Genomic DNA, 21,438 nt, shown 5'->3' with positions numbered 1-21,438 from the left:
CGTTTAAACAAAACATAAGGCTTTTCCTTTGGAATCTCGATGCGACGAGGTACTGCAATCCTCGAAAGGAAGGAAGGACATGGGCAATGGCAGGGGTGTTTCTTGGTGAGCTAAGGAAATCAAAGTCTCCTAGGAGGATTCTAGCCCATCAATTCCCTCTATATTAGCAACAATGAACCTGCAGACTATAAATATCAATATATAGACTGAGTAGTGTCCAAATGTAGAAGAAACACTTGCTGTTACTAAAAACATGACTCCATATTTTGTGCGCAAATGGTGGCCAAACACAACATCATTTTTGTCTGCCGCGCTCTTCCTTTTTAATTGCTGAGAAAAATCAGCAATATTTCAAAGTACTGCCAATGGCAGGCAAAATTACAAGGTCCCTTAGTATTTGTGCACGGTTATATCTACGTTAACAATCAACTGAATTGAAGAAAATAAAATAAAAAAGAGCATAAGTTTAGCAAATGCATATGTACGAGAGCTTGTACAAGAAAACTTACTGTTAACCATAAGAACCATCAGAAATGCTTCGCTACTTGATTCAAAAGTTAATTCAGAAAGGCCAAAACTCAAAGAGATAAATGGCATGACAAAATCAAGTAAAGTAACTAGTAATTCACTTGTTATCGCGTTGAAGACAATAAAGAAAAAGAATATAATATACGAATATAGTTTTGTCCGATAAACTAGCAGAGCAGTCGTATTATACATGAGGGGGAAACTATAGTGATAAACATTATGGATATCAACTGAATCATTTTTCAAACATCCATCAAAGACAAAACATCAAAAGAACTAACATCCATCTGGCTTTCTTCATATAGAGCACGGCATTAAATGTTCAACTTTAAACCCAGAATGGAGTAGCATAACATAACCTTCCTCTCTTACTGTCGAAACCGTTTTTTTTGAAAATAAAAATTTAGTTGTCGACTTTAAAAATAAAACTGGAGTCGCCACCGATCCTTTATTAAGGTGTGATCGGCCCACCTTAAAAATAATTTTGGTCTACGAATTTTGAAAAAACGAGTTCGGAAGTCAGTTACGCACGAGGAAGGGTTAGCACCCTCGTGACGCCCAAAATCGGTACCAAATTGATCATTTAATGTCTTTGTGTCGAAGGTTAAAAAGATTTTAAAATCAACTCAAATGATGAAATTTGAAAAAGGATAATCAATTGTTCAAGTCATGTAAAGAAATCGAGTCCCAATACGTTAGGGTACAATTCCTCATAATTCCCGAACTTTGAATATCACTTTATTTTATGCGAAAATCTTCATTTAGAGAAAGTAACATGCCACACCCAATACGTTAGGACACGGCAAGTTAAGTTCCCAAAAATGATTTTTATACTCATGCATTTTGAATAAAGAATATCCTCGGTTATCTAGAATTAGAAAAGAAAATCGGAACCCAATACGTTAGGGCTCAATTTCCTCGAAAATTCCCAACCTTGAATATTGTTTTTATTCAAAAAAAAAAACTTTTAAGTCAAGAAAATAATTTTGATGTACTGTCAAAACCAAAATGTATTTCCCAAAAGGTAAGTTAAAAGTTAGTGTATAATATGAGACAAAAACTTTAACTTAAAGCATATATGAATATATATTTACAAAATAAAAAGAATAAAATGTATAGGTATATGTACATGGTAAATTGTAAAAATACGTATATGAATATTGAAACACTTATATATATGTAAAAATGTATATAAATAATAGAGTATACATAGAATAATAAAAAAATGTTTATAATAACTCGGCAATATCAAAAAATGTATATATATAGTGTAAAATGTGTATTTTGAATTATAAAATGTAAATATATGTATAGATGTGTGTACAAAAGTCATGAAAATAAAATATAAAATATAAATAAAAAATAAGTATAATACATTAATAAATTATGGGTATTATATATATATGTATATATAAAAATAGGAAAATAGAATAAAGTAAAAATATATATATATGTATTTAAAACGTGTAAAGTATGTATACATTGTACATATGCGTAATAAGAGTATAATAATAATAAATAATAATGTACAACCATAGAAATAATAATAATAGTAATAAATATAACATAATTAATAAAAAAAAAAGTAAAACAACAAATTAAGGATTAAATTGAAAATAAACGAATTTTTGAAGCTAAATTTAAAGATGAAAAATAAAAAAAAAAACCAAATTAAGACACGTGCAACAGTTGGAGGACCGTAAGGGTAATTTACCCAATTTCCCAAACGTTGCGCAGCAACATGGACCAAATTAAAACAGTAATAAAACATACAACCAAATTTTAAAGAAATAAAAGACCGATTTAAACACCCCTCATAAAAGAGAGGACCAAATGAGGAATTGGCCCATTTTAAAAAAAAGTCGCGGATCCGGGACCGGTCGGTCACTGCATGGTCATGGCCCCCATACGGCGTCGTTTTGCAAGTGTTATTTAAAAGGGAAAAAAACCTAAAAAAAACATTTGCAGGTCCCCAAAAAAAACAAAGGAGGGCCGCCCCTTTTCCTCTGCTAGGGTTTCGGCCCTAGCCCCCTTTTGCGCCGCCGTTCAAGTGATTCAATCGGTTCGAAATCCGGTGCCGATCCCGATCCCGACTCAGGTAAGTTTTCTTTTCGTTCTCCTTTTTATTTTAAATAGAAAAATAAATGGAAAAATAAAAAAAACAGAAAAACTAAAAGCGATTCACCTTCGAAAAAACTTTTTCAGTATATTTTCTCTCTATATCTTCTTTACACTCACTTCCCCCCCCCTTTTACACTGATTTCCCCCTCGGTTTTTATAACCGAAAAATAAAGAAGAGGAAAAAATCTCATAAAACCCCTTATTTTCTTCTTGTTGTATTTGTGCGCCTCCTTTTTGCGGGTTTGGTGGCGTGAAAGCGTGCTGCGTGGGGCGCAAATCGCGGAGGAGGCTTCGGCCCGAGTCGTCGGCGGTTGGGGTTGCTTGGCTGCGGCGCTAGGGGTTGTGCTGAAGGTTCTAGGGTTTTTTATAGTTGGGCTGGTTTGGTTATTGTTTGGGTAATTAGGCTTGAGTTTTAATTTTGTTGGGCATGTATTGGTTTAGGCCCGGGCAATTTGGGCTTGTACACTTACCATAGCATTTATATTACATAAAACAAACATAATGTAATAGCCCATTTTTGCCTGGGCCCAACACACCCAAACTTAACAACCCCCAAAATAAAAACCCAAACCCAAACAGCCCAAATTACAAAAAAACCTAGCCCAATAGGCCCACAACATAAATGTTTTTAGCAACAAAGGAGGCAGAAACCCTAGGGCGCGCCGCATGTCAGCAAGGCTCCCTCGCACGCCTCCGTTGCAGCACGTCACCTCCACGCATCGTACGCCTCTGTTACATGCCAGAAAAAACAAGACAGAAAATGACAACAAGCAGAAAAACAAATTGCAAAACGACAAAAAATAGAAATTTAGGGGTTTTTCAAATCGGCTATAAAAGCCGAATATGATCGCTGTAATGCTTCTTCTTCCTTTTTGGAGTCTTTATTATTATTATTTTTGGTTCAAGATAGTCATATTTCTTTTAAAAAAATATTCAAGACTCCAATATGGAAATAATTACCAAGTTTAGAAGTTAACTTGAACAAAAGAAAAGTCTAAGCTATGAGAACGGTTTCCTATTCTAAGCCCTAATATGACAACAATTATTAAGTTCAAAAATTAACTTGAACAAAAGAAAAATTCAAACCTCAAAGTGAGAATCGTTGTCTAATCTAATCCTCATTGTGGAATAAGTGCCAATTTCAAAAATTAACTTAGATAAAAATATTTAAACCCTAATATAAGAATAAATACAAAATTTATACCCCAAATAGTGTTTCAATTTGTTATTTTCTTTTGTTTGCCTAACCCATTTCTCAATGCGAGCTGGGGGTGGCTTTTAATTTTGAGGTTTACCAAGTAGAAAAAAATACATTATTTTTCTATTGAAAAGGATCGTTGACATTAAGAGAGGGTTAGATTTTTGCAAGTGAGAATTTAATAATGAGGAAAAACACAAGATGAAAGAGAAAAATTGGAGAGACCCTTTTATGAGAGAAAATTAGAGTTTGGGTCCATGGATTCATAATATCTTAACACCTTGGATTTCATGGGTTTGGCTCCTTCGTCTGTTTTCTTTGGTAGATTTTTCATTGGTTTCATATTGTGCACTCAGCTTTTGAAGCTCTTTTCTCCCAGATATTTCAATTATTTGTACGGATCCACATAGACAAATTTTGCTCAAGTTGATGTAATTGTGGAGAGCACCCGAAGTGTCATCATCCCAACTTCATTTAGATGCAGAAAAAGAGGTGGTAATTACTTAATTGCTTTACATTTTTAAATCATAATAATCTCACAATTTCAAATGATCTAATAACTCCCATGAAATCCTCCTCTGTATGCACATTTGTTCTTTCTTTTCTTTTTTTCTTTGTTGAAGAGTCCCTCTGATGACCTAATCCTAATTTTTGTTAGATTTTGGCTCTCTTCTTCGGCGGAGCATGGCATATATTACAAGAAGCAGAGGTAATATATGTTCAACTACGATCTGTTCATCTGCCAAAATATTCCAACAAAACAAAAATGATAATATATGTCATCAGTTTCCTTATAATTTCCAACTGATCTGATACAAAATTATATATATGGAGTATTTCAAGAGTTGTAATATATATGCCAACAGCTTATATGGTACCAATGCTATTGACAGATTCTTTGGAGTCGTGTTGGAGAGAGCTTAAACACGCAATGTCATTTTCAAGTAAGTCAATTGAATAAGGGCTGAGGGTTGATGAAAATGGAGGGGGAAGAGGGGGATAGTTCACAATATTCACTGGTGCAGGGCACCCATTTTAGCTGTTTGATTTTTTAAGGTTGCATCAGGAGAGGATCTTGCTTCAGAATATTCGGTGGTGAGGTTGAGGTTGATTAAATGTTTTCATTATTTATAGACGAATAACAACATATTAACACTAATGGGGATGTGAATTTGTTACCATTACAGATGATGGTGATGTTAATAAAACCTGATTGTTATCCTTGTTTCTAGGTAAGTAGTTACTGCACATCAAGGACTTAGTAACTAAAAATTATGGGTTTATTTAGTTTATATTTTTTCTCTACTTGTTAAGAGTTCTATTGTGAGTCTTATTACGTCAGTGCCTAGCTTTTTGTTTTTCTATTATGTAAAAGCCTATATAAATAGGCTCTTGGATTGTGAATTATTTTACTCATCATTTTATTTTTCTCTTTCCTTTTTTATTTTCATCTTGTTGTTATCTCTCTGAGTAAGTTAACAGTGGTGCCAAAGCTAGTCAAAAGAAGAGTATTTTCGGTGAGAGGAAAAAGTTGGTGGTCCTCCTATGGCTTCTGAAAATTTTGTGCAGCCAGCTATTCCACGTTTTGATGGTCACTATGATCATTGGATCATGTTGATGGAGAACTTCTTACGGGCATGTGTGAGGCCCTGTGGGCCACACGAGCTGGCCAATTGGGCTGTGTGGACCCACTTTTTGAAAAAATTCACCTAGGTCCGTTTCACTCTAAAATTTGTAATTAGACTTTTCGTAGGGCCATACTACTTAATTAAGGCTTGGAAACAATGTATTTGTTAATATGCTTCTATGTATGATGTGTTTAAGGTATGTGGAATATATTTGCATGATCTGATACTGATAGTTCTCATGGTATGTCCTGATTTGCTATGTCTGTATATGTGTGTATGATTTGTGATTATGTTAATTTGTATTTCTAAATCGGCCATAAGACCATGCATGTGGCATTGTGGCTTTTCTGTTAAGGTGATTTGTAATTATGATATATCTATATACAAAATATGAAATCACATGCTTACTGATTTTTGTTAAGAATATGAATGCATGTTCAACATGCTTATCATTCTATTTCAGTTTATGCATGCCACGTCACATTGCATGGGGTTAGGATATTATGGTATGGAGAAAGTGTCAGCAGTTTAATCATCTGCATTATCTGGTGATTTATTCACATTTCTATTTACATTTATGGTGGCTCGACCACACACATATGTTGTTTTGACAACTTGGCTATAATATAGTACCTTGTCTACATATATTCGATTTGATAGTTTTAACTGCAATCTCTGGGGGCATTGACCAGAGTTATTATGTTGGTGTGATTGGATGGACGAGTTCTGGGGAACTCTATTTGGTGTGTACCAGAGTTGGGTAGGATGTTTTCTATATATAAAAAAAACCAGCATTACCTTTTTTTGGAAAAATATTGCATTGGCATAAGCACGCATTCTGAGTTTTGCTCAAATCATCATTATGAAATTCTCTATGATTCTGTGAATTGTTGGTTGTGTTATTTGAGTTCTAGGTTTGAGTTTGTTACACACTGAGCTTTATAGCTCACTCCTTTGTTTAATCTCTAACTTTTAAGGTAATCTTTGAGTTTGGGATCGGACGGCGTGCGGGAGCTCGGATTGTTTTCTCGATTAAATAAATAAGATGGTTTACGTCTATTTCTTTTCTGGACTTTTTGGACTATAAAGTTACTTTTGGACTGGGTTTTTGGTTATCGTTCTTTTTGTTGGATTTGATATCTTTAACATTAGACTACATAATCGTAGGAGTTATCAAACTAAAATTTTGTTTTCAAAACTAAGAAATCTGAAATTTCTGCTACAACGATAAAGTAATCACGTATTTTTCTGTAAACAAATATCTGGTTTTTAACAAATGTTTGCCTTAGTATTGGAAATGATCTGCTAACGTTAGTACTTTCAAAACACGTAATTTTGAATTCAAATTCTGGGTTTTAAATAGGTGTTTTCAGACTTTGATTTTGCTAAACATCTATGAGAGTTTTGCCAGTTTTTATGTTTTCGAAAAAATGAACTGAGTTTAATTAAAACAAAAGTTTTTGAACAAGTTAACGTAAATATTGCTCAATATCTGGTCATAACTTTTATGCCGGGTTTGAGTTGTTACACAATTACTCATTCTTGCTATAACCTTATAACATTATTCTTTGACATACGGGTGAAATAATTATCTCAACTTGGTAAACAAATTTGGTTTTCATTTTACTTTTTGGTTTTATTGGAAGCTGTTTCAAGCTGTTGTTCAATCAATGGTTGTAATCCTTCTTTGAACGAGAGAAAATTTGAAGCAGATTGAAGTGTAGACTTGACTTATTTTAATTTAAGCAGGCAGTATGATAATTTCTAGGTGTTTGGGGTTTTTCATTTCTCTTGGGGCATGGCTTTGAGGATGAAAGATGATTTTTTAAAGAGAGGTTATGCTTTACGATTTGTTATTATTTTACCTTACATGTGTTTCATATACTTTCTTATTATTTTTTATGATTTCTTATTATTTTTTAGTTGTCATTTATTTCGTTTAGCTGAGATTTAATTTAAGGTGTTTTTGATATAAGTAAGTTGTTCTATTAATTGTAATATCGTTACTTCAATAAGGGTTTTGTATGTATGTAAACAATCAATTAAAACTAAAAATTTTCTAACTAAGTAGTCATATCCTATTAATTGTTTAACTTAGATGTATTACTTTATTTTGAAAAATTAACTGAAAACATTTGATCACCTATATACATGTAAGTATATATGTATGTACACCTTGTAAAAACATGATTATATATAAACGATAACATAACAGTAACATCTAGAATATATAATTTATCAACGGTTGTTAGCCTTCCATATAAACATTTGAATAGCCTTATGTTACCATATATATATATATATATAATGATGCTAAATTTATAATAATAATAAAATATTCTCACCAAAACAACTCATAAACACCATTAGTTAGTATTAACAATAATAAAGTTTAACTAATGGAAAAAAGTTATAATAATCATGTCACTTTGTGTGCCATGTGGTGAACCCATGTGGTCATGTCCGACATACTAACCCAAAGAAAACAACAAATTTCTTGATAAAAAGTTTTATCGAATTCGACAACAAAAATTATAAATAAAGACTCTCCCTTAATTAATTAAGTTTTTAATATAAAATGAATACTTTTATATGGTTCTACATCTGTGTTTCATCTTGTTCCAATCATTCTCATTTTACTCCTCTTGCAATAACCAAACACTTCTTTGCTTGATTTCTGTTTGAACCTGCAATGGCCGAAGCAATTGCATTCGACCTCGCCCTAGAGCTTATTACTAAGTTGAGCTCCTTTACTCTCTCTCAAATTGGACTGTGTTGGAATGTCAAGGATGACCTCGACGACCTCAAAAGCACCGTCTCTACAATCAAAGCTGTGCTTCTTGACGCAGAAGAGCGATCCGCGACCAGCCAACTCGTCAAAGATTGGCTTGAAAAGCTGAAAGATGTACTTTACGATGCTGACGACTTGCTCGATGATTTCTTTACCGAAGCTTTGCGGAAAGATCTATTGGGTGGGAACAAGCTGACGAAAGAGGTACGCTTTTTCTTCTCGAGCTCAAACCAGTTTGCTTACGGTCTCAAAATGGGTCGGAAAATTAAGACCATTAAGGCCAGGTTGATTTCAATTGGAAGTGAAGCCAAGGTGTTCAACTTGGTAGAGCGTGACCGTCCCATGGAAACCTCTTTTATGACGAAAAAGAGGCAGCTAACGCACTCTTTTAAAGATAAAATAATAGGGAGGGACGATGATAAAACAGCTCTTCTAAAACTCGTGTTAGAGTTTGAAAGTGAAGAGAATGTTTACATCATTCCAATTGTGGGGTTTGGAGGATTAGGGAAGACTGCTTTGGCTCAGTTTGTCTATAATGATGAAATGGTCAAAAATCATTTTGAGTTGATGATGTGGGTGTGTGTTTCAGATGTTTTTGATGTCAAAATAATTGTAGAAAACATTATCAAATCTGCAACAGGCAAAGCACCCGATCAAAATCTCGAAATGGACCAATTGCAAAAACAACTTCGGGAAAAAATTGGTGGGAAAAAATATTTGCTTGTTTTGGATGACATTTGGAATGATGAGTGGGAAAAATGGGTTAGTTTAAAAGAGTTATTGGTAGGTGGGGCTAAAGGAAGTAGGATAATAGTAACTACTCGTTCGTCTAAGGTAGCCAAGATCACTAGTAAATGTCAACCTTATGTTCTGAACGGCTTGTCTGATAATGATGCTTGGTCTTTGTTCAAAGAGATAGCATTTGAACAAAGATCTGCAGACTCAACAGATTCAGGCTTTGTGGAAATAGGAAAGCTGATTTTGGAAAGGTGTTGTGGAGTTCCCTTAGTCATAAGGACGATAGCTGGTACGTTATCTTTCAAAGAAACTAAAAGTGAGTGGCTTTCTTTTAAAGATAACGAACTTGCTGGAATATCTCAGAACGACGGTGAGATATTACCTACACTTAAGTTGAGTTATGATCATCTCCCGTCTCATTTGAAGCATTGCTTTGCTTATTGCCGATTGTATCCAAAAGATTACAGAATTAGAGTACAAGCGCTTGTTCAATTTTGGATTGCACAGGGTTTCATAAAGCAATTGAATCAAAGTCAATCTCTCGAGGAGATCGGGTTTGGGTATTTTAAAGATTTAGTTGAAAGAAGTTTCTTTCAAGAGGTAGAAGGAGACTTGATGGAAGAAATGAGATGTAAAATGCATGATTTAATGCATGATCTAGCTGAATCAGTAGCAGGGATGGAGAGTAGTATTATAGATTCAAATAACATTGCAAGTGATGTTGGTGAAAAGTGTCGCCACATATCAATTAATCCTTTATTAATTCCTTCATTAATTCCTTTGTTTAAGGGAAAAAAGTTGCGAACCTTGTTACGGCATCCAAACAATTTTTCTCGAAATTTGAGCGAAGAAACTTGGGATTTTGTAATTGCAAATTGTAGATGCTTGCGTGTATTGGATTTGCATTTGTTAGGTATTCAGATGATTCCACCCTCCATTTACAAGTTGAAACATTTGAGGTACCTTGATCTTTCTTATAATCGCGGTCTTAAGATTCTCCCAAAGAGTATTTGCAAGATTCAGAATTTGCTAGCGCTGAAACTTAACCTTTGTACTGGGCTTAAAGAATTACCAAAGAAGATTGAAAAATTGGTGAATCTTACCCATCTTGGGTGTGAAGGTTGTTTTAGTTTAACTCATATGCCACGTGGAATAGGGAAGCTGACTTCACTTTAGACGTTAAGCATGTTTGTAGTGGATAAAGATGGGTCCCATGGCGGTGCAGATCTAAGTGAATTGAGACTGCTTAACAACTTAAGGGGACGCCTAACAATACGAAATTTGGGATCCGTAAAAAATGCAAAAGAGAAGTTTAAGGCTGCTAATTTGAAAGAGAAGCAACATTTGAGCTCGTTGCATTTGGAATGGAATGTCGATAATGATGATGAAGATGATAATGTGAAGTCACTTGAAGACCTCCAGCCCCATCCTAATCTCAAGGAGCTCTATATTGCAGGATGGAGGGGTGATGCCAAGTTTCCAAGTTGGCTTTCTTTGCTCACAAATCTCGTTGATATGAGAATATATGGGGGTAAATTCAAACATCTCCCATCCTTTGCTCAATTTCCCTGTCTTCAAGATTTGGTAATTTGTGATTTAACTGAGCTGGAGTACATGGATGATAATAGCCCAAAAGGAAGTCAAGGAGAACCACAATCATTCTTCCCATCACTTAAGCATCTTTCGCTCTTGGACTGTCCGAATATGAAGAATTGGTGGAGGACGACAAAACCAATCGATGATGATTCCAACGAGGAAGACACAACAGTTATTGGAACATCAACCATGGCATTTCCTTGTCTTTCATCTTTAAAAATTAAAAATTGCCCTTTGACTTTAATGCCACTGTATCCATCAGTCGATGAAGATCTAATGTTGTCGAATACCAGTTCAAGGGCGTTAAAGCAGACCATGAAGATGAACATCACTAGTACGACCCCATCAACTTCAACCTCTTCTCTTCCACTCTCCAAATTGAAATCTTTCGATGTACGCAACATTGAGTGGTTGGACACTCACACGCTAGATGAGTGCCTGCAACATCTCGCCAGCCTCAAAAGATTAACAATAAGAGATTGCAAGGAGGTTGATTTAGAGGGCATGCAATGGGAACCCCTTAAGAATCTCTCTCATTTGGAGATTGATAATATTCCAAAACTGGTGTCTCTCCCCATTTGGCTTCAACATCTTGTTCAATTGAAAACATTAAAAATTCATAACTGCAATGGATTGAGGTCACTGCTTCCTGTGTTCCAACATCTCACTTTCCTTGAAGAGTTTGAAGTAAAGGATTGCAAGGAGCTGGAGTTATCTGCAGCTGGCATCCAAATATTCCAAGATCATACAAGCCTACGCTCTCTAAGGCTGCAAAATATTCCAAAGTGTCGGCATCTTCCGGAGGGGCTTCAACATCTAACAAATCTGCAAGGGCTTTATCTCGTTAATTTGCCCAATTTAACATCTCTTCCGGACGAGATGCGTTGCCTAACCAGTTTGAAGTCTTTACAAATACAAGAAATTCCTCAGTTGGAGGAAACATGTCGGAAGGACATTGGCGCTGATTGGCAAAAGATTGCTCACATCCCCAACATTCGGTTGATTCAGGTTGGTCCCTCTTTGTTATTTATTTATTTTGATGACCTTATCTTTTTTTGAAGAAAAATAAGTGGTATATTGAATCTCCAAGTCAGGGGTCTGATGCCATTTTTCATTGAAGTTGGATACTGTTAATTTCCTTGTTAAAATCTCTTTGTTTTAATCCTACTTTTTACTTATCATCTTTCATAATATTTTTGGTGATTTGTGCAGTAAGGCATTGGAGAAAGGCATTAGTCAACTTCAATCATTTTGTATGCATAAAAAGAGGTGCTAATTTATCTATTTGCTTTTTACTTTTAAATCATAATAATAACTTGACAATTGCTTCTAATAATTTAATTCTAAAAAAATCATTGATGTGGAGGGAGAGGCCTATGAAGCCTTCAAAATCGTTATATTATATGCTCTGCTTTCTTCATTTAAGCACTTACCTATCATATCTTTATATATATTTATGTTTTCTCTTAATATATGCCAACTGGTTACTATCTTAGTACCTGTGATATTGACAGACTTTAGATGGAGCTTATTCAGAGCTTGATTCATAGTAAGGAAAACCATTTGAGCGTTGAATGTAAATTTTCACTGGCATAGCTAAAAGGAGTTGGGAGAGAATTTACTTCATTGTACAAAAGTGAGATTGCATCAAGTGTTTGAGGGGTTAAGCTTAAATCATTTCTTTGTACTATGAAGTTCATAGTGGATTCATCTTTCGGCAAAGCCCCGCAGTTCATAGTGGATTCATCTTTCGGCAAAGCCCCGCGGACGTAGGACGAGTTCCGAACAACATAAACATTTTAATTGTGTTCTTTATTTTCCTTGTTGCATAATATGTACCAACTCAATAAAAAACACATTTTTAATGTTCCAAACAGTATTCAAATGCAGGGATGCACAATTGATTATGAGACAATAATTGTTTTCGACGGCATTCCAAGGCTATGTTCAATTATAATGCTTGGATTAGGACCCCTCCAAAAGATGTCGATTTCCTGGCTGTATATACATATAACTTGTGTGTTGATGCTTATGTTGGCACGCATTAAATTACAAGTTGAATAACACCTTGTAATTTGTTCGTCATTTAAACAAAACTTAAGGCTTTTCCTTTGGAATCTTGATGCGACGAGGTACTGCAATCCTCGAAAGGAAGGAAGGACATGGGCAATGGCAGGGGCGTTTCTTGGTGAGCTAAGGAAATCAAAGTCTCCTAGGAGGATACTAGCCCATCAATTCCCTCTATATAGCAACAATGAACCTGCAAACTATAAATATCAATATACAGTATGATAAAATTGATCTCGTATAGACCGAGCAGTGTCCAAATGTTGAAGAAACACTTACTCTTACTAAAAACATAACTCCATATTTTGTGCACAAATGGTGGCCAAACACAAATCCGGTGTCTATGCTTTTTGATTCCAAGTTTAAGAAAGGGCCAAACATTGGGCATCCTCATCCTCATCTGTAATAGTAACCAATTCACATTCCTATCCTCAAAACTCAATTCCAACTTGATCAAATTTACTTTCAAAACATAACTTGATTCAAGATAAAAATAAACTTGGACTTCTTTACCTAGCAAAAGATGAACATGATTCTCAAAAATCCAAAGGTTTTCGAAACCTGACCAATAGTAAAACTGATCAAGCCACCAATTCATTGGTTCAACCAGTGCAATTAAATAAATCATTAAAAAATTCATAAAAAATAAAAACTTGATTCAACTGCTAGGTTCAACCAGTTTTTCGCCCAATACAATCATCCATACCGGTTCCTGGGTCAATCGATTCAATGCCCTTCTCCGAACTAGGATCCTGGTCCGGTTCAAATAACCTTGACTAAACCTAAAAAACTATTTGTCTTAAGTTCGGATTTCAATTGGTATTCTCAATATTAGTTCAAAAAAGAAAAACCCTTAATGTAGGCTTACAAACCACTCTAAGTCAGACATTAAGGTATTTAAATTTGGCTCACTCAATAGCCCAAGCTTGGCTAACCAATAATTAAACCGAATTCCGCTAACATTAGCAAAACCAAAACACGAAAATCTCAACTGTAAATAAGTTAGAGATAAATTTCAACCAAAAAGTGAAAAAACATGAAGGAAGCAATAGAAGTAGAAAAATAACTGGATTCATATAATCATATGATTATATATAGATGCCATTGGTCACAAACTCAAATATACAATGGACCGATTTCGTACAAACAACAAGATTGATCCAATGATTATCATCACGATGCACCAATTCTACACATCCACATTTAGTAAGGCTGCTTTTTCAATTTTGATATGTAAAACACTAATGACAAATTAAGCAACTCAGATAAAGAAAAGGATGTTGTTAATGTGCATATATAACCAGATTAGATAGACCAGAATTCTGATGCCGACGCTTTTTATTTCTATAACTAAAACCATGGGATAGGAAAAATAGCTCAACCTTGAAGAAAATTGGAATAACCCCTAGCTGGCATTTGTTCTGCAGAATTTGGTCAGGAAAAATAATCTTGCCAATCGAGTTGATTTAAAATCAGAAGATGGCACTTCGGTCATTCTAGAAGGTAGAGTTTCTGGGCTTGGTGTACGACCTCAGCCATTCCAAAGTCTGAATGAAGCACATCGACTCCGCTCCCTTCAACACCTGTCATTCTAGGAGTTAAGGATTACACATTCACCTGTTGTACCTCTGAATGTATAAATAAGTTCGTGTGCTTTTTTCCCGTCTTTGGGGGGTTAAGCAGATAGAGTAGCTAAAATTTATAGAAGGATACAATCTGTCTTCCACATATCCATAATGCTAACATCGGCATCTGATAGAAGCCAATAATCCGCATCATTCTGAAAACAAGGGCAAAAAAAGTTAATAGACAAAATTATCAATTTTCGTGCAAGATGAAGTCCTAGGGGGAGAAAGTGTTTGAATCTTGGACCTTACCCCCCTAAAGAGGGGTAACCAAGGCTTCTAATGAATTATTCCAGATTACCTAAATTCATAAATAATCTTTGACACGAACCACTGTCCATATATTTGATGTTTGTAAAGCTTGGCTAGTGTAATAACTGGTCAAGAAAAATGGCACTTACGTCCATATCCGACAGAACAATTCTCATCATTCCCCCAACAGACTATTGTGAAGCATTTATATCAGAGCAGATCTGATGAGTTTGCTGTGCCTGTGGTTCAATCTCCTTTCGGATGCTCACTGTATTGACCAACTCAACTTGGTTTTCATTAGAGCCAGAACTTAAAGCAAGTGGGACACTCAGAGGTTGTTCAACACCATTCATCTCTTCAAATTTCTCCTCAAATTGGCTGAGGAAGCAAAAATGGAAAAGAAAGACATTAAAACAACCTATCTTCTTATCATCAATTAAACTTATTCCAAAGAACACCTGACAAGGTAAACAAAAATCGGACCCATTGTGCTTCTAAGGAATATCCCGTATATCCTTTGTCGGTAATCAACATCCTGTAATATATAGGAGCAATGCAACAATGCGTTTAAATCATGAAAGTGGAAAATGGTAGTAACTCGTTAAAATTCTCTATGCCATCTTACTTCATCAGGATCAGGTACTTCGAGAGTTGTTCCATGTGGAGCTTTAATTGCTATCAGGGTTTCATTCTGCCAAAACCAAGGTGTCTTGAAGATTAGTATCAAATGCAGAATATCATTGCAGAAGTGTTAATTTAGAGGCATGAAATAAACGAACCTGAAAACAAGGTATACCCTTGATGTCCTCTTCAGTCACAAAAAGCAACCTGAAACAGTGTGAAGATATGTAAACGTATAATTTTTTTGCAAACAATTAGCTGTTAAACTTCCATTAATTGGATCACAGTGCAAGGCAGACAAGAAAATCGTACTTCTGATTGCTGTCATTCTCACTCAAATCCCTCAACCTTTCCTGCATTTCTGTGCAATATTTTAGAAGCATCAGCATTCCTAAACAGGTTCAAGATAGTAATAGTTGCTACTTCAACAAGAGAATAAACCATGCACAACCTTATTTGATCATCTAATCTCCTCTCTTCCATGGAAAGGTTCTCAATTTCCTCCTGCATTAAAGAATAGAAATTAAGCTCACAGGTATGAGAAATAAGCAGCACAAATCAATCAATCGGTAGTGATTGAAAATTCTCTTGAAAGTCATTACCAAAAATAAAGAAACAGAAAACATCCTAATGAACGATATCAAGAAAATTTGTTGGCTGGATGTCAATGAAATGAAAATTGACATTACTTTCACGTACCTGTATTACAGAGACATGGCCATCTGTTTCTCCTGGCTTTGAAGCACCAACACCCCTAGTAAATTTGATTAATCCTCAAATAAGTCTCACATTTTTCAAAGGTTAACCAGAATGACAAACCAAATTAAGACATCAAATTCTTGAAAAATGATTAACATCATCAGTAATTACTTCCAATGTATTCTGTTTTTGAACTTCTTTTCTATAAGACCAATGCCCTCCAAGACATTTGTTATATCATATATCCTCCTCTTCTGCACCTGTTACAACATTTCCAGGGAAAGTTAAAAGACAAAAGAACCCTTTAAGTAACATGAAAAAAATACTCAACAAACACCCAATGGTACATAAGCTCACTAGTATGTCATTACCTCCAATGTTTCTGCAGCCTTATTTATGTCAAGGATACCATCTTCAGCATGCTTCATCAGATTGACAAACTTTTTCGCCAACAGACCTAAAAATGGTGACTGCATTATTGTCGTTCTCACCATCCATAGCAGGTTAAGGAGCTAAAACAGATTATGTTAAAAGAAAAAAGAATGGGCAGAAAAGATTACCTAAAGGACTATCTAAACAGCAGCTGCCAGCAGGTCTAAGAGGAGATGGACAACCTGCCAATTATCGTATATAATGTTAGTGATTCCTCTTCTACAAAATCCATCTCTCTTAATTCAAGCAATGAGGTATTGATGATAGAGCCGTGAAGTGAATCATAAGTTTCCTTCTATGGACTAAGCCAGTAGGAAATAGTATCGCACCAGCATTTGACACAGATGTGTGAGGCATTGATTTGCTGGCTTTTGATGTCTTTGATCTATTATTTATCCTTCCTCCTTTAGCATATACAGGTAACCCCCGGACTGCTTGTCCATTGGCTAGACTCAACATCATTTTTGTCTGCTGCGCTCTTCCTTTTTTAATTGCTGAGAAAAATCAGCAATATTTCAAAGTACTGCCAATGGCAGGCAAAATTACAAGGTCCCTTAGTATTTGTGCACGGTTATATCTACGTTAACAACCAATTGAATTGAAGAAAAATAAAATAAAAAAGAGCATAAGTTTAACAAATACATATGTACGAGAGCTTGTACAAAAAAACTTACTGTTAGCCATAAGAACCATCAGAAATGCTTCGCTACTTGATTCAAAAGTTAATTCACAAAGGCCAAAACTCAAAGAGATAAATGCCATGACAAAATCAAGTAAAGTAACTAGTAATTCACTTGTTATCGAGTTGAAGACAATAAAGAAAAAGAATATAATATACGAATATAATTTTGTCCGATAAACTAGCAGAGCAGTCGTATTATACATAAGGGGGAAACTATAGTGGTAGGCATTATGGATATCAACTGAATCATTTTTTCAAACATCCATCAAAGACAAAACATCAAAAGAACTAACACCCATCAAGCTTTCTTCATATAGAGCACGGCATTAAATGTTTAGCTTTAAACCGAGAATGGAGTAGCATAACATAACCTTCCTCTCTTACTATAGCATTTATATTACATAAAACAAACATACTATCAATAGCAATTATATTTGATAGTTCTAAAACTTAGCTTTCTCAAATTAAGGCATCAAAATGTTCAAATCATCAAGTTTTGGACATTGGATGAGGCCAGCATTCATTCAGTTTCAACTTAGTACAGCAAACGAGCACTTTAATCTACCAAAACTCCACTATATCATCAAATACATCATCACAAACGGAAATACCTCACATATTAAAATACAGACATCACAATTTCCTGCAGAAACAAATAATGCTACTCATAATTTATCCCCTAAGAAACTTAGCCACCATGAAAAGCTCTATTTGTGAACAGATCAAAAGATCACACGCAAAAAAAAAAAGAAAAAGAAAAGCAAATGACATTAAGCGTTAAGTGAGAGTACAATTCTCATCAAAATTGAAATAATATAAGACTAATTACATGATAGCTACCGTTTTCAACAGAGAATTTTTGAACTCACTGGAGATCTCACAACAATTGCTTCAACTTCTTGATCGGCGACTATTCCACGACCATTAATAGATGAAAATCTGTGATAATCATCGGGATGAACAAACGGCGGCTTCGTCGAATCGAAGGCCAGGTGACGACGTATCGGCGGAACAACCGGAGGAACCGTCGAAGCTGGTACTGTTGAAGCGTAGGAGGAGGTTGATACGGCAGCGTGAGACCATCCCGGAAAAGAGAGAGAAAGTGAGAGTTTTAGTTCAGACATTAGAGAGAGTAGAAAAGGAGGGAAAAGAGAGGGAATCTTTTGCATATAATTATAAGTTAATGTGCCAATTTCATTTGTTTTTACCTTCTTGAACTCTTACTTTTTTCAATTTTTCAATTTCATCCTAAAATAAAATTCAAATATGTATATAAGGGTTAAAGTACCGGTATTATAGGGACTGCATACAAATTAGTTACTCTATCATTAAATGGTTAATTTATTACCTGTACTATTAAAATTGATCAAATAAAGTTAAATTATAATAAAGTTAACATTTATTTTATAAAAAACATATTGAAATTTGTTAATTCTACTAATGTTAAATCTCTTACAATTTAATCTTATTTGGTTCTTTTTAGTAGTATTGGGATAAATTAGTCCATTTAATAATAGAGGACTAATTTTAAACTTTCCAAATATTTTAATCCTTATATAAGCTAAAATATTATTTTAAAAATTAATCAATACACTTGTCTATAATTTGGTTAGGTACAATTCTTTTTTTTTTTTTTTCTTCACGCTGACCCTATCTCATTGTTCTTTTAATATTAAAAATTAAAAATTTAGTAATATTTATATATTTTTATAATCGTGTTAAATAAGTAATTTAGTGAGTTTGAATATTGTAGCGGTGATATTAAAATTAATTGTGGAATATGTATTTAAATTTAAATACAGATGTAGCAATGAGATAAAATAGAAAATTACTATTAAGAACATTAAGGTAAAACGTATGTATATGTAAAATAAATAATTAAGAATATATTTAAAAATAAAATATTTTAAATAATAATTAAAAAGATCAAAACTATGCTTATATTAAAAATAATTAAAATTATATTTTATATTAAATTATAAAATATACATAAGAATTGTATGTTTGAATTTTTTATTAAATTAATAGTTAAAATCAGTAAAAATTTATTTCATTATTATTTACTTTCAAAATTTTATGTTTGAATTTTTTATTGTTGCACTATTTTAATTATGTACCACAATTAGAATAATATTATTTTTGAACTAATTACATAAAATAAAAATATAATATTCAGTGAATAAAAATAAATATATAAAATCACATATAATAATATTCAATGAATAATATCAAACCCTAGTACTTGAAAGTAGCTATAGAGACCAATCATGGCAGAAGCCAAAATTCCAAGCGTCTAATTGTTATTTTCTCTTTATTTTCCTTATCAAAATACAAGTAATTTTCAATAATGTAACAACGTGAAAGCTGAAAGCTTAATTCCAAGCATTCAAATAAACTATAACTATAAAAGAATAAATGTAGCCAAATTTGGAATTAAATTTTTCAAAAATTTTTAACAGCTTAATGAGAATTTTAATAAAAGGGTCTAATTAAAATTTAGAAAATTATTAAAGGGTTTAAATAAAATTTAAAAAAATTGAGGAGTCTAATTTTTTTTTTTAAATTGAGGGCTTAATGAAAATTTTCCAAATTTGGGAGTAGGGGCAAGGGGAGCTTTGATTCTTGTAACCTTCCGTCCCAAGTAATTTCTTTTAAGAGAAATTTATTATTTCATTCAATGAATAAATGAACAATTCAAGAAAAAAAATAACAAACACTCGTACGCACTAAAGAACAAGCTCCATCAACATAATAAAAGTTTTAGCTTTAACTCAATAGAATATCATGACACGTTAACAATCGGCTCTGTCACAACTCAAGCACAACATATTAGAAGCGATTACAAGCACTTAATACAATAAGAAAATCAACCCCAGATGGCCCAAAGCGGCGAGCATAAATCGGCAAAAGAACCAAGCATCCACCAAACTAGATAAGACAACGACTAAACCAACCCTAAAATTATTTTCAAAAGCAAAACTAAATGCATATAATCAAGACTAAAAAGTATACTATAAGAGCAGAAAAAACTTCTAAAAGTGAATACTTATTAAACAATAAAAAAAATATAAAATATAAAACTTAAGATAATACGAGTCATGAAATCATTTATTATTTTGAAACTCTCAAAACAGAAACATATTAAGAAGTCAACTCTAAAATTGTATTGCTAAGTGGACCTTAATCAAGATGCAAGAATAAAAGAAATAAGGATTAAATTCTACCATAGAAATTCTGAAAAAAAACCTTAATGTATCGAAAAATAATTTCTATTAATCACACAATTTTCTAGAAATTGCAAACATTTAGATTTTGTTCACATATTAATTGCCTTTTTTTTTCTATTTCCCCTATTTACTATTACAAAATTAAAATCCCCAAGTCCTATTTATATATTTTAAAATTTAGAATTTAGTTTGTATATTTTTATTTTTAAGAATTTAGTCCCCATATTTTTAAAATTTTAAAATTCAAGTCAAATTGTTAACACTGTCAAAATTATTTTATTAAAGTCGGGTTCATTAAAATCTCATATTCTTAGTTAGAAGGCTACCAAGTAAGTAATTTTTTTATTTCAAACTCTCACACTAACAAATTTAACAAAAAAACATTATTAACATTTGGACCTGAAATTTGAACTTTGAAAAGTAAAAGAATTAAATTCCTATAAATATAAGTATAGAGACTAAGTTTCAAATTTATGGTGACTACAAGGACATATGGCATATTTTAACCTAAAAAAGGGTGACCTACTTTAGTAGTCACCCAACTAAGTTTTTTTTTCTTTTTTGGTCACTCAATTATGAAAACTTACAAAATAGTCGCCCAACGATTCAATTTTATCATTTTTATCATCAGTTGGCTAATGAAAAAATAGAAAACACCAAAAATCCAAGATAATTGGGTGAAAAAAAAGGAAAAAAATAATAGTTTATTAATTATTTTGTGAATTTTCATAATTAGGTAAAAAATACTAATAATTTAGTGATCATTTTGTAAATTTTTAAATAGTTGAAAGACTTTTAATATAGTTTACCCAAAAAAAATATTAACGGCGTCAAATAGAAAACGAGATAACAAAGATAAACAAAACGATGTACTTAACGACGTTACTTCCTTCTTCTCCAACCAAAACGCCGTCGCTTTGTTCCCCAAACGTAATATAAGCCGGACACCTTACATTTAATAATAAATGTGTTATAATTATTTATATTTATATAAATGTCTCCAATCATATTTGAGCGAACATTTAATGCTCAAATTAACGGCTAAGTTAATAGAAAAATAGGATAAATCTCAAAATTATATATAAATTTTGGCATAATATGTAATTTTATACACGAAATTTCAATTTAATTCAATTTTCACAAATTATTAACACAATTATTAATATAACATCATTTTATGTTTATATATTGCATAAACAAATAATTATATTTATCCACTACAAAAATAAATTG

General features: G+C 33.2%; 2 protein-coding genes, 1 long non-coding RNA gene and 1 pseudogene across 4 annotated transcripts; 2 read left to right on the top strand and 2 right to left on the bottom strand.

Moving 5' to 3' along the window:
* Positions 1-43: 43 nt before the first annotated feature.
* LOC128031940 (uncharacterized) lies at positions 44-18,111 on the bottom strand. Its single transcript, XM_052623842.1, has 2 exons — positions 17,848-18,111; positions 44-330 (listed from the first exon to the last, which is right to left on the bottom strand). The coding sequence occupies exons 1-2, from the start codon at positions 18,100-18,102 to the stop codon at positions 130-132; spliced, it is 456 nt and encodes a 151-aa protein (XP_052479802.1). The 5' UTR covers positions 18,103-18,111; the 3' UTR covers positions 44-129.
* On the top strand, positions 4,007-5,674 carry LOC128034872 (uncharacterized). 2 transcript variants are annotated; one of them, XR_008190937.1, is made up of 4 exons: positions 4,007-4,141; positions 4,227-4,339; positions 4,506-4,556; positions 4,741-5,674. It is a non-coding gene; the product is annotated as an uncharacterized LOC128034872 (long non-coding RNA). The 2 variants fall into 2 exon arrangements; XR_008190938.1 differs by having other exon boundaries at positions 4,051-4,339; positions 4,741-4,942; positions 5,035-5,674.
* Positions 10,052-11,804, top strand: LOC105761690 (putative disease resistance protein RGA4). Its single transcript, XM_052623839.1, has one exon. The coding sequence runs from the start codon at positions 10,190-10,192 to the stop codon at positions 11,657-11,659; it is 1,470 nt and encodes a 489-aa protein (XP_052479799.1). The 5' UTR covers positions 10,052-10,189; the 3' UTR covers positions 11,660-11,804.
* LOC105801399 (transcription factor E2FA-like) lies at positions 13,723-16,803 on the bottom strand (annotated as a pseudogene).
* Positions 18,112-21,438: the final 3,327 nt, after the last annotated feature.

The sequence above is a fragment of the Gossypium raimondii genome, chromosome 11 (genome assembly GCF_025698545.1).
Source record: "Gossypium raimondii isolate GPD5lz chromosome 11, ASM2569854v1, whole genome shotgun sequence".
Lineage (NCBI taxonomy): Eukaryota > Viridiplantae > Streptophyta > Magnoliopsida > Malvales > Malvaceae > Gossypium > Gossypium raimondii.
This window is presented reverse-complemented; position numbering and strand designations above follow the sequence as displayed.